General features: G+C 39.8%; 1 gene segment (V, D, J or C); it reads right to left on the bottom strand.

Annotated features, from left to right (window-relative positions):
• LOC110308350 overlaps positions 1-12,561 on the bottom strand; it is a 31,730-nt gene extending 19,169 nt beyond the window's left edge. Inside the window, 2 exon segments of the C gene segment in view lie at positions 12,044-12,342; positions 12,450-12,561. Coding sequence covers positions 12,044-12,342; positions 12,450-12,561 — 411 coding nt within the window.
• Between the last annotated feature and the right edge of the window lie 4,602 nt (positions 12,562-17,163).

The raw sequence follows: 17,163 nt of genomic DNA, 5'->3' as shown, positions 1-17,163 counted from the left end.
AAAAGAAAAAGAAATATCCCCCACAAAAAAAAAAAAAAGAAGAAGAAGAAGAAGTTCTGATGAAAGGATGGACTATCCAGAGACTGCCCCACCTGGGGATCCATCCCATAATCAGCCACCAAACACAGACACTATTGCATATGCCAGCAAGGTTTTCATGAATGGACCCTGATATAGCTAGCTGTCTCTTGTGAGGATATGCCAGTGACTGGCAAACACAGAAGTGGATGATCACAGCCAGCTATTGGATGGATCACAGGGCCCCCAATGGAGGAGCTAGAGAAAGTACCCAAGGAGCTAAAGGGGTCTACAACCCTATAGGAGGAACAACAATATGAACTAACCAGTATCCCCAGAGCTCATGTCTCTAGTTGCATATGTAGCAGAAGATGGCCTAGTCCCTTGGTCTTGCAAACTTTATATGCCCCAGTACAGGGGAACACCAGGGCCAAGAAGTGGGAGTGGGTGGGTAGGGGAGTGGGGGGGAGGGTATAGGGGACTTTCGGGATAGCATTGGAAATGTAAATGAAGAAAATACCTAATAAAAATTGGAAAAAGAAAAAAAAAAGAAGTTCAGTGTAGTATGATATCATAGTTTACAGTGTTGTCAAATGAATGTTTCTAAAAGAAAAGTCAAGCAGGAGTTACTGGAGGCTCTATGGAGAAAGTGGCATAGCTGCCCCAGAGTATAAATGCTGGAGTAGGGAGGACACACTTTGGAAGTGATAGCAAGGAGTCAGAGTCAGTAGGAGGCATTGCTCCCAGCTGTGAGGATTAGCAAGTGGCTGGTCTGAATGCTGAGATGAGAGGCTCAGCAGACTTTGAAGAAGGTCTTCATGTAAAATGTCAGATGATTTCCTCAGAACATTGAAATTGATGGGCAAGAAGCATTCAGTCCTAAAGCAGAGCATCAGATAGAGTGCTTCCATTCTAGGTGATACGGCCTTGAATGCACTCAGTTCTCAAAGATCAAGTGTCCCCATCCAAAGTGATGAGATACATATTGCAGGACTTAGTGAGGTTTAAATAAAAGGATGTTTCAAGAATACACACTCCAATATAGGTAGTGCTCAGAAATGGTTTCTCTTACCAATGATGGGAAACTTGAGACACAGATCATTTTAATATTTTTATAGTTGTTTAGTTAGTGTGTGTGTGTGTGTGTGTGTGTGTGTGTGTGTGTGTGTATGCATTCATGTAGATCTCAAAAGACAACTCTTGCTAGTCAGTCTGTGGATCCTAAAGATTGAACTCAGATCAACAGGCTTGGTAGCAAGATTCTTCAACTCCTGACCCATCTTGCCAGTTTGATTTGCATTTTAATAAAGCACAAAAATGTCTTAGACATGGTACATCAGTATTTTTCCTTCTCCTCTTGCTTTATTACATACACACACATATACATACATACATACAGACACACACAGAGACACACAGACACACAGACACACACACACACACACTCATTCATCATTTATCCAGCTCTTAAGATGGCTAATGAAAACAACTAAAATCCTAATTCAAAGAAAGGACTGAATAAATAAATATATAAATAAGGATCAAATGCATCATAAAACTCAAGTTTTTTTTATTATTATTATATGTAAGTACACTGTAGTTGTCTTCAGACACTCCAGAAGAGGGAGTCAGATCTTGTTACGGATGGTTGTGAGCCACCATGTGGTTGCTAGGAATTGAACTCCAGACCTTTGGAAGAGCAGTCAGGTGCTCTTACCCACTGAGCCATCTCACCAGCCCAAAACTCAAGTTTTACTGTGGCTATGTAAAACTTTATATTACTTTTTCAAGTTTGAAAATAACAACTTTCATAGTCGAGAATACTCAGGGAAATTTGTTTTTTGATTATAGTAATATCATACTTCAAGGTTTGGTTGCCTTCTTAAAACACAATAGTAACTTTTTTTTTTTACATTGGGTTATTTTCTGGAAATTATCAATTTTAGTACAATTGTATCTGAATAATTTGCAGAGATTTCCAATAAGAAAACAAATGAGTATAACATCATCTCAAGAAAAATAAACATAATATCTGACATGTTCAAGAGGTAAGTACTTCACATTCTCAGCCTGTCTTTTGCAACCCCACCTGTTATGTCACTTATATAATAGCAGACGTGTTCCTGTGTAGAGGAGCAGGCCATAGGTATTTTCTTGGTTCATTTTTTCATATACTTGCCCAAGAGGACTTGTCCAGAAGAGGACAGGGTGTTAACTATCACAGCTGGGGCTTCCCCTTAGTGATTTTACCACTGCTCTTTTTGCATTTTTATTGTCTAGTGAGTGAGGGCTTTGTTCATACTGAACATGTAAAATACCACTTCAAGTTTTATAGAAACTTTTGATATATGGAATTCTTACAAGCAAACACCATATGGAGTCCATGGCTCTTTTTTTGGCAAATATTTGTCTATTCTGAATAAGAATGTGTGATATGCATTTCTGTTCAAGTCTATACTCAGCTAAGCTATAAAATTCCTTTCTCTGTGATCTAGGATGACTGGTCTGGATTCTAGGCTCTTGGTAGTGAACAGGAAGAAAATCCATAGGAAATCTGTCATGAACCATCATCCATACATTTACCTTTCAGCTGCATCTATACCTTTTTATGACCAAGCGAAGTCATGTAGAACAGAGAATTGGAGGTTTCAAGTGAGTTGGGATTTGAGTTCCAGACTAAAGACTGCAGAGCCTGTTCATTCGATTGCTTGACACTATACTGGTGGAATGGGAAGGCTGGTGTGGGTTGAGCCAGCTCTGGGCTTATGCCTGGTGGCTATCAGAGGATCTGCATCTGCAATACTGAGTGCTGTCTATTCAAATCACATGGACTGCCATAGTAATCAAGAAATAGAGGGCTGGCAAATACATTAGCTATAAAAGCAATGTTAGAGTGGCTCAAGCAAACATTAGAGTGGTCATAGACAATAAAAATGTGTGTTTTTAAAAAAAGAAATGAGGCTTGAGTTTTATATCATGAAGAAATAATAAAGGGTTGAAAATGGATATGTTCATCTTGATTTTAATATTATACTCTGTATGATTAAAAATATTTTGTATGATTTTTAAAAAAGTACAACTACCTGGATATTTACAGATTTGGATTGCATATATCAGTTAAAGAATAAATTTAAATGAAAAATATCGTTGAGAAAAAATTTGTAAACTCTTTAAAATTTATGAAGACCAAGGATTAAGGTGCATGGTACTTCATGTGTTTCTTCTAAAAATTATTTTAAGCATTTCCTTAATTTTTAGTGACAGTTCTGCTAGTTGTCTGTAGAATCAGCAATTTCTATAATGATTGAAAGTAAACTCTATTTACTTAGAATGGTGGGTGTATGCCATATGAATTCTCACTATTCATGGATTTAAGTGGTCTGTTGCTCATATTATAGACAAAAAGAAAGTTAAAGGGTGGGCAGACACAGGAAATACCTAAGAAGAGAATCCACAAGAACTGCATCTTGAGGAACTTGAGTGTCCACACAAATATGTTCCTTGATTTCCTTTTTTTCCAATTGTACAATTGTACCACAGCATCCACGGTAAAAAGACTTTTTATCTTTACTATCTGAACCAGGCTTATGTGGTTATCGCTGTCGTGGCTGTTTGTTAGTAGGCAGTGTATACCTAAGGAGGCCATGGTTAGAGGAGACTTGCAGATGTCTCACTGGACATGCAGAGCTTTGAGTCATGACTTTATCTTACGTGCCACCACAGGTTCGAGCATGTCAGACTTTGGCCTAGCTGTGGTTGACTTTCTAACAGGTGAAACCACAGTTCTCAGGGTCCTGTCACTTTTCAAATCCCACATTATAGGAAAGTTCGGAGGAGTTGGGTCAAGGCTGGAGAGATGCCTCAGTGATTAGAAGTCTTTACTGATCATGCAGGAAAAAAGTATATATATATATATATATATATATATATATATATGCACAGCAAACAAACATACAGACATACAAATGTAAATAAAAATGAAATGAGTATTTTAAAAAGCAGAGTCAAATGTCCTTATTTGTTTTTTCACTAGAGGAGACAAAACATGTATGAGTTAAAACAACAAACAAACAAAAACATAAAGTCACATTGTCCTCTCCACAACACATCCACATCCTTGCCATAGAGGACATGAAAAACAAGGGCTCGAGAAGAAATATTTCGACATTGGAGCCAGACTGGAACTGGCATCCGTTGCCTTGACTGCTGCTGAGACATCTGCAAAGGAGCATCTGCCTAGAGCACATGTGCACAGGTCTGGCTGCTGCTGTTCTCATTCTCTGGTAACACGACATTGACTCACAAGTGTTGGACAGAAACCGTCTACATCTCTGTAACAAGCCCACGGCACCAGGTAAGAGAAGTCTATGGTTTCACAGTGTAGAGTAGGAAATGTAGGCCTTGTACTAAGGGTCCCTCTGGAACTGACAAAGAAATATAAATAGAAAATATACTCATGAAGAAGCTATTCTCTGTTCCCCTCACACTCCACTTGTGCCACAGAAGGTCTTCCAGATGTTGAGACTTCAGAACCAAGAGAAAGTTGCAGGACTGAAGATGGATAGGTAGACACGGGAGACTAGCATGGAGATGAGAATGGAGGAATTCATCTTTCGTCTATTCCCATCTCCCTTTCAGCTGTGTGGCAGAGTCATACTTGGGTTGTATCAGGCAGCTACATTGGGAGTCTAACGGCATAGGGAAGCCAAGCATATTTGTCCCAGTGTCCCTTTGAATTAAATGCAGTTTTGCTAAAAGAGGTTTATCTTAGGACTGACTCTAAGAAAGGCAGGAAAAGGAAGTGAATGGAGATGGAAACAGGGCTGTAGCTACCTCTCTAGATAACTGGCTTAGGACAAGTCACTTGGCTTTTCTGGGCTCCAGCTTCCTCATTTGCATTGACATCCTTGAACCAACTGAGTCCTCAGGTCCCACCCAGTCCCAACAGCTGTGGTCCTATGAATGAGAGCACTGAGGGCCCTTGGTGGGTTCAGGACTGAGGGCACCCAAGGGGATAGGATGGTTTTCTTACAGGTTCCTCCAGATGCTGAGACACTGTGAGATCCCAGCAGGCACAGTAGTACGTGGCTTCATCCGATGTGACAACATTGTTGATTATCAGGTAAAAGGTACCATCATCCTTCTCATCAATTTCCAAGCGGGAGTGGGACTTGTCTTGTTTGTAAGTTTTGACTGAGCCATAGAAGATTCGTCTCAGGGGCTCCCCTTCTTTCAGTTGGTACCAGTGCACAATGGTGTTCTGAAGGGGGACCCCAGAGAGCTTGCAACTTATGTGCACCGTCTTGTTTGGTCTTCGGGTAAAGGAGAGCTGATCCTGAGATATCCAGGAGTCTCCATCTGGAAAGCAAGGAAGAGAAATCAGAGATTTTTCCAATCATTTTTATTCCCAGTTATCTCAGTACACAAAAATAACGAAAGGGAAAAAAGAAGCAAAATTAACTTACAAACACAGGTCAAAGACAGAAGAAAAAGCCAAGGGGTTGACATTTTAGTGGCTGCTGGAGTGAGCACCAGAGACAGTGAATGGGATGTAAGCTACAGTGGATTAATATGAAGCCCTAGCTCTGTGGCAAAGGGCCAGGGGAGGAAGGCAAGACTTATTTCTGAGCTGTTAATGGTCCTGCCCAATAAGCTGTGCCTCTGGGTCATTTATGACCTTTCTGGTACAAAGAACTACCAGGTACCAGAAGATGACATTCATCAAGGCACTCACTACAGCAACAGATACCATTCCCTCTGGGAGATATCCCCACAACCCCCACCCCATCCCTCTAGGAGCTGTCCCCACAAACTCCCTGTTTCCCTTAAGTGTCATTTCAGTGAGACCTCTCCTTGACATCTTTTTCACTCCATAAGTTTAAAGCCATTTTCATTTTTTTTTTTTGTAGTGTGGGTAACTGAATGATCTCATGGACATGGAAGAAAAGGATTACCACTCTATAGTAGTGAGTGAGATTCTCCACTGTCTTAAGTGTGTGCACAATTGATACTCTAGTAGTCTCTTTTGACTTGATTACTTTATAATAACAAGGGGTGTAATGAAAGATGTTATAATCTGCTGTTGTGAATGAAATCCTGTTGAGGAAAAACATCATTTCTTTGAACCATTCATAATTAAACTTTAAGAATTAAAGCTTTGCTTTATTGATATTGGGAGAACCAGGCATGATAGCTCACTGAAGTGATAGTGTTACAATGTGAAAGACAGATTGGTTAATTACAACATTGCAAACCACCAAAGGAGATTCAGGAAGTCCTTAGCTTCTTGGGCACTTAGAGTTAGTTACTGTGGCTCTGAGCTGAGAATCTCTGCTTACCCTCCTCAGTGAGTGGTCCTGAAGGAAATGGAATGCAGGCCTATCTCTTTCAAAATGCTTTGGGCCTTCCATCTTTTATTCACTTGCTTAGTCGTGAAGCCCACAAGCTTTCTTGAGCACTGTACTCAGGCCCCTTTCTAAGGAATTTTTCTATGGGTAGGGAAACAGAGACCATCAGGAACACTGGTGAGAGATGTCCTAGGGATGGGGAGAGAAGAGGTTATGAGCTCTTAGTGAAGGAGACAGTGCACTGGACCCCTGGACTTCTGGTGAACTCAAGCTCAGAGCACAGATGCAGCATAAGAATGCTCAGTAATCTTAGTCATATCTCTCTGGGGAGTGAGAAGGGGGAAGGAATTGTGTGCACAGGTAGGATCAGCCTGGATGGCTTGTTCCTGCTGAGTAACAGTGGTCTAGTTTTACTGGGAGGTATAAAGGGGGGACCTAGGTCTCTGTGCAGGTGAGTGTCCTGTGGAGGGTTTTTGTTTGTTAACAGTGCAGTATCTTGATAGAGTGTATCCCAGCATGCACAGTAATATGTTCCCGTGTCCTCTTCTGTCACTTGGTGTATGGTGAGGACTGAAGACAAATCACTCTGCCATGTCCTTGCCTCATATCTTTCGTCACTAAAATCTTTCTCATAGACAATGTTTTCTTTTGAAGAACTACATAGCATTCTTTGGAGACGCTGGCCTGGCTTCTCTTGGTACCAGTGTATGTATGCATCGGGCTTCTGAACACCTGTTTTTATTTGACATTTGAGAAATGCTGTATTTCCTTTTCTCTTGATGATATATGATCCCAGAGGTGACGTGAGACTGCTTCCCTCTGAATCTGAAAGATTAACCAAAACTAAAACTTTGAAAAGCTTTCAAAATTGTGAGTTTTGAATTTCATTTAAAAAAAATATACATTTGGTGTCCAATTCAAACCACTGTCTGGGTTTTTGTGTGACCCTCCTCCCTGTGAGTGTGGTGTGACGTAACTGGCTCTTTTTCCTGTATCCTCGATTCCCCTGAATGAAGGCCATGCACTTACGAATCCCGAGGGAGGCCAGTGTGAAGACTTGTAGCAGAAACTCCATCCTGCAGCCCTTGTCCAGGAGAGGCACTGAATATAAAATTTACCCAGGACCAGACTAAATTAGAGATGGGTACAGGAAGAGGAAGTGAGTTTCTGCAGACTGAAGAGCAGGGCACGGTGTTTTGCCATGGCTTCCTGTGGAAATTGGTTTACCTAACTCAGTTATCAACAAATGTCCCCTTTGTCCCTGTGAAAGATGTTTATGAACTGTCAGTTTAGATAAGCAGTTTCTTGTCCCGTTAGCATGCCTCCATTGTATGTATCATCGAAGTTTGGAAATACTGCACATGTGGAGTGGTCACTCCCTGCTCTTCTCAAACCCTGTAAATAGTGATTTCAGCTTTAGGTGGACATTTTTAAGTTGCACTTATGAGAGAGAATTCTTGGTCCTTTCTGGTCAGAAATGATTGTCTTGTTAAAAAGATTAACATTCTTTATTGGGTTGCTCCTAAAATGCAAACAGACTTAATAATGCATGAGAGGGGGACAGACAGACAAGAGAGAAAGGGAGAAAGGAAGAAGGTGTGAAAGAGAGTCATAAATAGAGAAAAGAGGGGTGAGGTGGAGAAGAGATGGGAGGAGAGGAAAAGAGGGGAGGGGAGGAAAGGGGAGGAGAGGAAAAAGGAGTGAAATTTTTTTTTAAGTATGCATCGTGGGAGCTGTTCACTCCTCATTATTACCCTGGTATATTATCTGGTATTTTTGAGCACTGGTCTGAGGCATGGGGAGAACTTGCTTAGTTATGATCAACATTGTCTTCTAGGTAATCTAGACAAAGGAGATGCCTTTCTCATTCTACTTTTGAATGTTACCATTAAATGGGCACATTAGAGTGGCTCTATTGGGCTGATTCCTCCTTATTACCAATGAGTACATGATTGATAGTGATCACTACAAAGCACAGAAGGAGAAGATAAGCTACTCAGCTTTGCACCATCAACAGTGGTGCTGGGCAGCATAGTAACATGATCAGGTTCCTATCATGAATCCAGAGCCAGACCTAGCTAGAGAGACCATCATGGAAGATTACCTAGTTCTCTACTCCTTGGGAAAATATCAAACCTGATGAGGGACATGAGCTGGCTGTAACACAACCTCTCTTCTGAAAATGTCACCAGTCTGCCTTGCCAGGGAGTGTAGTTGGGGGTCCACAGCCTGCTTGGGGTATGAGGAAGTCACAATATAAATGATGTTGTTTCCACTCACCTCCAATTCATTTCTGCTGTTTCCCATTAGCACTATGAAGCTGTTGATAAGAGGACATTTTGTGCCCAAAGCAAAACTAATTTTCTGTGGATTAACTGAATAAAAACCTCAAGTTAGTGAAGGGAACTTGTTTTCTAGGAAATAAGGTAGCTCCTGAAAATTTGCACTGATTTTCTAAACAATTTTCCAAAGAATGTAAAAAATATATACATTTATATGTGGGTAGCACACTACATTGTATAGAAAGTTTCTGTGCATTTAAGTACAGAGAAAATACATAGCAATCTACTATTTCTATCAAGGAGTCAAAGAAGATACCAGGCCAGCTGCAAATAGGTTCAGCTTCTAGTTGTCCTGAGCTGTGGGCTGGTTCATTCCGTGAACAGCCTGGCACCAAGACTTCTGTGACTCAGACTGTAAGTATCCCAGAGGGCCTTGGGAAAGGAGCTTTAAACTCAGGAACACTAGACTAAGAATTGAATTTTTTTTTTTTTTTTTTTTTTTGCTTGCCCAGCAAGGTTCTGGAAATCACATGCTGCTGAGGCCAAGGACTCAGAATATGAATCAAAATAATAACAATTACATTTTCTGATATGCAATATCACCATGTGATCAGTCCCAGCTGGTGAACATTAGTCAAACGCAAGGCCTACCCACTTGTAAAAATACTGTCTATTATTTAAAATGGTCCTTGCCACAGTTCCTTCAAGTTAATTTTATGATCTTATCCTTTTGAAGTTAAGAGAGTGGGTCAAAGATAGGTGAGGTAATTTACCCAAACAACTAATATGAAAAGCTTGCAAGTATAACAAAGAGCCATTAAGAAAACGGTGGCACATGGATAAACAAATTAAGATAACCATCATAAGTATCATTCATCAGTTAGCAATCACTGGGAGCAAAAGATAAATCTATTGTATTTATTTACCTGTGACAGGTTTGATGCATTCCAAGTGCTGGGATTATAATAGGTACAGAAACCATCATGCCTGTTTTATGTAAGGCCATGGAGGGAGTCCAGGACCTTGCACTGGGTAAGCATTCTACCAAATGAGCTATGGACTTAGCTGCAACAAATGTATTGTTTTTTAAGTGCCAAGTAATAACTGCCTTAGGCCACCTGAGCATCATTTACAACTCCTCACCTCGGCTGCTCACTGCAACTTCTTCTTTATTATATTATATAAATAATTTCAGTGCTAAATACATACATCAGCATGTTAGATCTATTGCATGTACATTAACAGTTTATGTCACAGAAGCCTTTCGTTGGCATGTGTAAACTCTATGGCAGCACCAGGAATGTTTTAAATCACCTATTTTTTCACAATCATTTTCTATTTAATCACTTTTGTCAGTAAATATGTTCATTTATCTCAAAGCTTATAATATAAATCATCTCTGTAGCCAACACAGTCCTAATAAATATGTTGTAGCAGGCTTTTTAATCGAACACACAAGGCTCCAAGGTTACTTGTCCCAGTAAGCCCTTGGAGGCCTCCAGGCAAAAGCTAGAGACCCACCAAGGACACAAGGTTGAGACATTTACCAAGTTTTGGCTTCTCTGTCTTCTATCTCTGGCAATATACGTTTGGAGAGGGCATTTTAAGCTACTAGGGTCTTTATAATGAGGCTAGAATGAGAAGGGAGGGAGAAAGGAGGGGGATACAGGAGAGATAGGATCAGTGTGCACTTCCCTATTTGAGCAGCCTGAATGGACACACACATTCACTAATACAAGCGGTTTCTCCCTGTATTCTTCTTTTGACCTTAAAGGTCCCTTCCATCCACTACTACAAAGTAGTTAGCTTTTTCCATTTTGTTAACAGTTCTTTAAAGACTGCTTAACAACCACATGTAATTTTGTCACTTTAGATCCACAGATAAGGTACCCCCCTTGTCTCTTCTGCATCACTTCCACATTCATCAAGTTTCCATCCCAGGCTTTATTTATCCTAAAGTTCAGGCTGAGGCACTTTGTACTGTTCTCTTGAGAATCGAGTGAAATCATGAACATCAAACCCTTAGCTCAAAGAGTATACGAAGCTCAGTTCAAGCCTTTTGTCCACTTCTTTCTAGATAGGTCCTTATCCTTATAGACTGTTTTCCACAGTCTCCTTACAGTTGTGCCTATGCACACATTAGGTGAGAAGCAATATCCACTGAGATTTGGACACTCTGCTTGTTCCCATGGTAGAGTACGATGTTCAGAAGCCATTATGTACAGACTGTAGCACCAGGGTGCTGAGTCTGTCCCTGGGAGGTGCAAAGTGCACCTAAGTGTTCTCTCATTCAACGTTCAGTGACACCTCTATTTAATCATTCGACCTGATCCTTAGAGGGAAGGAATGGAGCGCAAGCATATTGTAGATAGTTCAGAGACTGTAGCTAAACTGCATGTTTAACTGTGAGATGTTATATTAGTTAACTTGAGCACTATAAAGATATCTACAGGGAGAATTTTTCCTCACTAGAGTTAAAGAAGGTGGACCCTAAATTTTTACATCTTTACATTTAATGTTGCATCTGAGCACCTATCTTTTAAATGTTCCCAATTATCCAAATAGAAGTGAGAAAATAAACATGTAAAAGAGTCGTCAATAATTATTTTTTTGCTTTCCAACTTACGAGTGATAGTTAATTTTTCTGTTGATGCAAGGAGCAGGTGTTATTTTTCTTTTCAAGTCATTGAACTTCTTATGTAGGGTTTTCTTCTTTGTTTTTTACAGAATTCTACAGTCCTGAGTGCAAGAGCTTTCCCAGAGCAGATCAAACTTTGTCCCAACTTTGTCCTGAGTGGCACTGAGCTGCATCCCACATGCAGGATTCTGTTTTGTTGTCATTTCAGGAAGGAGAGGATTATCTCGTATAGCCATTTTTTTCCCAGAAAGATCTTAGGATACTGATAATGGGCATCAAACTTTTACATTTGCCAGACTTTCCAACCTCTGAAAGCCCCTGATGGTCCTGAATGAAATTCATTACCTCTGAAATAGTTACACCCTTCTTTTGACACAACTCTATCTTGCCTTCTTTATAAATTCAGTTATGGGAAACTTCTGTACAGCTAAAAAAGAAGCCAATCATGCAGTGAGCCTGCCATCCTGGTTGAATTTGTCCCAGATGTTCTCATTCAGCAGGAAACAGTGCTAACCAGCCCTTGATAGCAAGATAGCCCCTGAGGCTTCACTTGGATAGGAGAATCCACGTCGTTGCATGGAAAGTTCTGAAAGTGTTGTAAGGAGTGATTCAGGTGGTTCAAGGCTCAGATGGTGCCCCCAACTGAACAGCAGGTGGTTGCCCAAGCTAAGAAGGATGTGGTTTGGGACATAGGTTCGGGGGTGGGGGGCTGGTTCTTGTATAGGCTATTCTGGAAGCTCAGATGCCGTGCTTTAGCCGTAGGAACAGTAGTAGATAGCTTCGTCTTCTTCCTCCAAGGAATATATTGTCAATGTCGATGTAGAAGCACTAGAATTTTTACTTGCCTCCATTTTCTTGTACTCCTTACCTAAGGAAACATGGGTAGGGGTTGCAAGGACGTATAACAGAAACTCTAAACCTTGGTTTGGTTTCTGCCGGTACCAGTGTATGGTTACACTTCTAAAGCTTTCGATGAAAACTTTACAGGATATTTGTGCAGTCTCATCTCTTGCTCTGGAAATTGATATTTCAGGTTGCTCCAACTTCCCATGTCCAACTGCAAGCAAAAGAGAAAAACACCCATGAATGACTGGCAGGGGAAGAAACAGCAATGTGGACGGACTTCGTTCTCAGCTGCACAGGGACCTGACAGTGGCAACTCACATGTCAAGAGGCATAAGAAAATGACTACTTTCAGGAGTGGATTCTCATCTGCCAGCTTGGCTTCCCAGGGAAGATATAAAGGAAGCAGGGCTTGTGAGCCAGGGTTCTTCATGGTCTGCTGTAGTTATTAACGGTTCTGGGTTTCCTGGCTAACATAAGCTGTTCAGATCAGTACAGTGCGTAAGTTTCAGCTGTTCTTCTCAGGGTGGGGCACCATGAGTGCAGTCTCCTCATCCTTCCCCCCTTCCCTAGCTCACTGCAGAGTAGCTGTTCTGAGCTATGAAGACATACTTGCTATGTTCTTTCCATGTCTAAACTTCCATGATTTGCTATATTTTCAGACCCGAGGAAACACAAACAACTGACCTTAATTGTCTAACAGTGACAAATTGGCCTTTGAAATGGGTTGCTGACTTTACCTAACATGCCAACTGTGGAAGCACGGGATACTTTATATGGTTTTTTGAATCAGTTGGGTATCACTAAGTCAGTAGTTCGGGGTGGGTGATCAACTAATTTGTACATCTAGTCCCTTTAAGAATGAATCATATGACAGACCAGCTATAGAAATCAGATTTTTCTCTGAAGAATGGAACTTTCCATGAGCAAATGTCAGAGCAGCTGTACTTTTAAATCAGTATTAACTTCAATATGTATTGAGAGCTTTATGATTAGTTTAGTATCTTGTATTATTTAAGTATACTCTTTTATATTTCTAGACGTTCAGGGTAGGTCTTATGAGCATCTCTGTTTGACAAATAATATCATTAAAATAGTTTAAATATTTTGTACTCATTTACTATTCATTAATAGTAATAAGGCTGTTTGGTGTCATTCATATTTGTATATGTATACACATGACTTTAAACATGATACACACAATTGACTTTAAATTTCATTTTGATTTTCCCATTGTGTGGAATAGCTCCCATCTTTATATTTATATGAACATCATTTTTAAGAACCAATGGCAGTTAAATGCCCTCCTATAGATCACAATCTTGCAGAAAACTAGCTTTCTCTGCTTTGATTTTTACGTATGTACCTTTCCTCTCTATCTATTTTTGGAAATGTTAGATTTATAATGCTGTGTCATACATTGCATTAAATGTTCAGATATGTTTGCCCTATGCATTGTAGTCTACAACGATGTCATTAACTCTTATTAAACAACAGAAGATTACATTATTGATCATTTTTTTTGCAAAACTACAATACCTTATTTAAGAACAAGTAAAATTATGAAAATATATATAGAACTTAAAACACCTATTTCTTTAGAAATAATTACTCTATAAGTAGAGATAGGTGAGAATGGATGAATCGTATGTCTATGTTTATGTCCTAGGTTTAATCATATGTTATATGTCTATGAAACATTTTTGCTGTGTTTGCCTACCTTGCAAATTCCTTGCCACTCCCCCAAACATGCCTCAAATAAACCAACAAACTATGCACCCTTGACACAAGGAAGAGCAAGAATGAACATGTTGATGTAAATTTGAAGATTAATTAAGATGAAAAGTAGGTATAGAAATCAAAGTCATGTTACTTCCTGAAGACTACTACATACACTATTGTTAAACAACAACAACAACAACAACAACAAACCCACCAAGGATTCTGAGTTGTTTCATATGAAAAAATTTAATTTAGGATTTGTTGGCATAATATTTATTTTATAAAACCACATAATTGTTCAAATCCTGAGCATTGCTTTGACATGCAGTGATAATATCAATAAATAAAATAAAATATCAATAATATATCTTACACTTTGGTATGTCTCCTCTATGGAGCAGAAAAAATTATTTGATTATTTTATGCCCCCAGAAATGAAACAGTTTATAATAGTAGGCAAAAAGAGTCACATTAGCTGAATCTACCCTGATCTGTCATGGACCTTTGCCTGGATAAATGCCTGGACTGATTAATGTGTCACTTATTTTTTGAGTCTGATACATTTGACAAGAAAAGAAGAATAAATATGCAGGTGGTTTAGCTTTAACAAACTGATATATGCAAAGGATTGAGAATACCAGTAGAGACCTACACATAGGATTAGCTATCCTCTCACAAGTTCTCTCTTGTCTTTGAGAAGCATGCAAGGGTATGGGTTCACCAATGGATGATGTGGTTCCAGTTATCTTTTGATGACAGCATCCTGAAAGATTTTCCTACTCCAACTACCAGTTAAAGATTCTTCTTCCATTGTAACATGCTGCAAATATCCTAACATTCACTTCCAAAATTGCAGTTCTTACATTTCTACATGTGGCCTTATGGTCTAGTTCAAAAAACAGGGATTTTTTTTTTGTCTTTGCTTATTTGCTCCAATTGTCCAAACTTTAATTTCTTCTGTGGTACAACAGATCAAAAGTACATAGGTTTCTGAGGGTTGTCTGACTATATTGATCTGTCAATCAAGTTAGACTCTAAGAAGATAGACAATGCACTGTATATTGTGAGAGCTGATGGAAGCTGAAAATATGTGTGTTGCCCATGTTCCATCTCAGCACCTCTACCAAGAGCCAGCATTACTGGAAACCCATGGGAACTGAAACACTGGATCTTGCTCTTTCACCAAGATAGTCAGACAACACTTAATACATTTAATGTCTAAATGAAGTCAACAAACAGGAAATTACTTTGACCCAGAAAGTTGGGGCCACAGTTCCTGGATTCTGTGGGGCACAGTTGATAAGCATCAGACTCCCTTTCTGGTTTCCCTTGTTAGAAGTGCTGCAGGTGGGGGCTGAGGTTGAGCAGGGCTCAGGACTGGACTAGGCTGCTCTTTGTCAGGAAGGAAGTGGTTGCAGACATGCTGAGTGTGTGTGTGCTCATTACTATAACTCTAATCACGGTAGGTTTCTAGGACCAGCATGTCATCACGTCTTGTTTTTCCATGAAATTTTTATTAAGGACCAAAGAAGGGAGAGAGAGTTTTAAATGCCTCACCCTTTTTGTTGCTCTTTACCTGTAAATGACGACCTTGGATAGTAGATGACCTTGGATAGTAGATGACCTTGGATAGTAGATAACCTGCAGAGAAAATACAGGCATCCTTTCTGCAATGTAGTGTGTTCACTCAGTTCACTTGTATTCAATTTCTACTTCAAATAAAAGAATAGAGTTATGAGAAGTACACAAATTACCAAACCACCAAACATCACTTAAAAGTATCCTTCAACCAATCTTAGAAATAGAGGAACAAACTCGCTGACTGAAAAGCAAATGGACACTTGCATGGGCTCCGTGTCAAAGGAGACGCAGGGGGAGCTAGGGTAGATGCAGGATAAGGTGACAAATTAGGATGAAGGGACAGGAGTTATATGCTATAGGGTTTAGGGAGAAAATAGATACTCCCAGGAAAGCCAGTTCCAAGAGTGCTAACTGCTGATCAGTTTGCCCAGTTCTCTATGACACCAAACATTTATTAAGACAGATATTACAAATATTCTTACCTTGTCTGGTCTTAGAAAGTTTAAGCATGGGTCCTTCATCAATATTATTATTTTATTGGTTTCAGTGATTACTAAGTCTTTGGGACATATGTATGGTCCGGAGTTTCTTGGGCTGGAACTGCTAACCTCTTGGTTGTGGCTTCTAGTCCTGAGATATGAGGAGAGAGCTATGCTCTGAACTTACCTGAGTTGTGGCCATTACCCAATGAATGACAACTTAAAATGTCTGAAACATTGCCAGTGTCTCCTAGAGGCGATGACTTCCAGCTGAGAACCACTGTTTTAGCCATGTGTTTAGGAAAAGGTACATGCAAGCATAATTGTCCTGAAGTCTTAGCTGAGATGGGGACAAAATGAGACTCCCAACAAACAACCAGCATGTAAAATTTCCCTCTCACCAATAATATCCTTCAATCTTGACCCTGCCTCTTTCATTGAGAAGAGGTTGCACAATAATGAAATCACTTAGTGTATAGCACTGATGCCTATGGACCAGCTCTTTCCTATTAGTTTCATATTCTTACCCAACTTTTTGCTATGCTGGGCTATGTTAGAGATGCTTAAAGACTTCTGTGGAATCAAGTAGAATTTGTTTCTTCTACTGAGTTCTTCATGTTTATTCTGAGTCATGCATAATTCTTTTTATGGATCATATTGGAATAACAAATAACAATGTTAAAATTAAAACCACAATTTCTTGTTTGGTTGTTTAAAAGTTCCCAAACGTTTTCTCTATGTTGATTTCCTGACTGATGAAATCAAGCAGAAAGACAATCCCAGAGGCAATGATGACTCTCAGACCTGTTTCCTTCATACCAAGTCATATGATGTACAGAAGGGAGCGTGAAATGACTGTGTCCTGTTTCTCAGATGTGGCCTGACCTTGAAAACTGAATAAAAATGTCTACGCTTTAGCCTCTGGTCATGGAAGAGGACTAGCAGTACACAGCAACTCATAATTCAGTGTTCACATCATATATATTCCTCCTTCCTATCTCCTATGCCTCCTGTTGAAGAACAACAGCTCACAGCTATTGTGGGTATACCTGATGTAGGTTTGTGGTATGACCTTAGCTTTCGGCTCAAGTGTTATTGGTAGCATCTTGACTGGGAAAAGATACTGTGGAATGTTCAGTCCTGATAGATGCTTAGGGTGTGTTATGTCATGGTCAAGGTTCTGAGGTTGGCCAAGTCCATTCTCTTCTAAAGACACCCTCACACTAGACCTCAGCAAAGATTGTAGGGGTAGA

The sequence above is a fragment of the Mus caroli genome, chromosome 13, assembly GCF_900094665.2.
Source record: "Mus caroli chromosome 13, CAROLI_EIJ_v1.1, whole genome shotgun sequence".
NCBI classification, from domain to species: Eukaryota; Metazoa; Chordata; class Mammalia; order Rodentia; family Muridae; genus Mus; species Mus caroli.
This window is presented reverse-complemented; position numbering and strand designations above follow the sequence as displayed.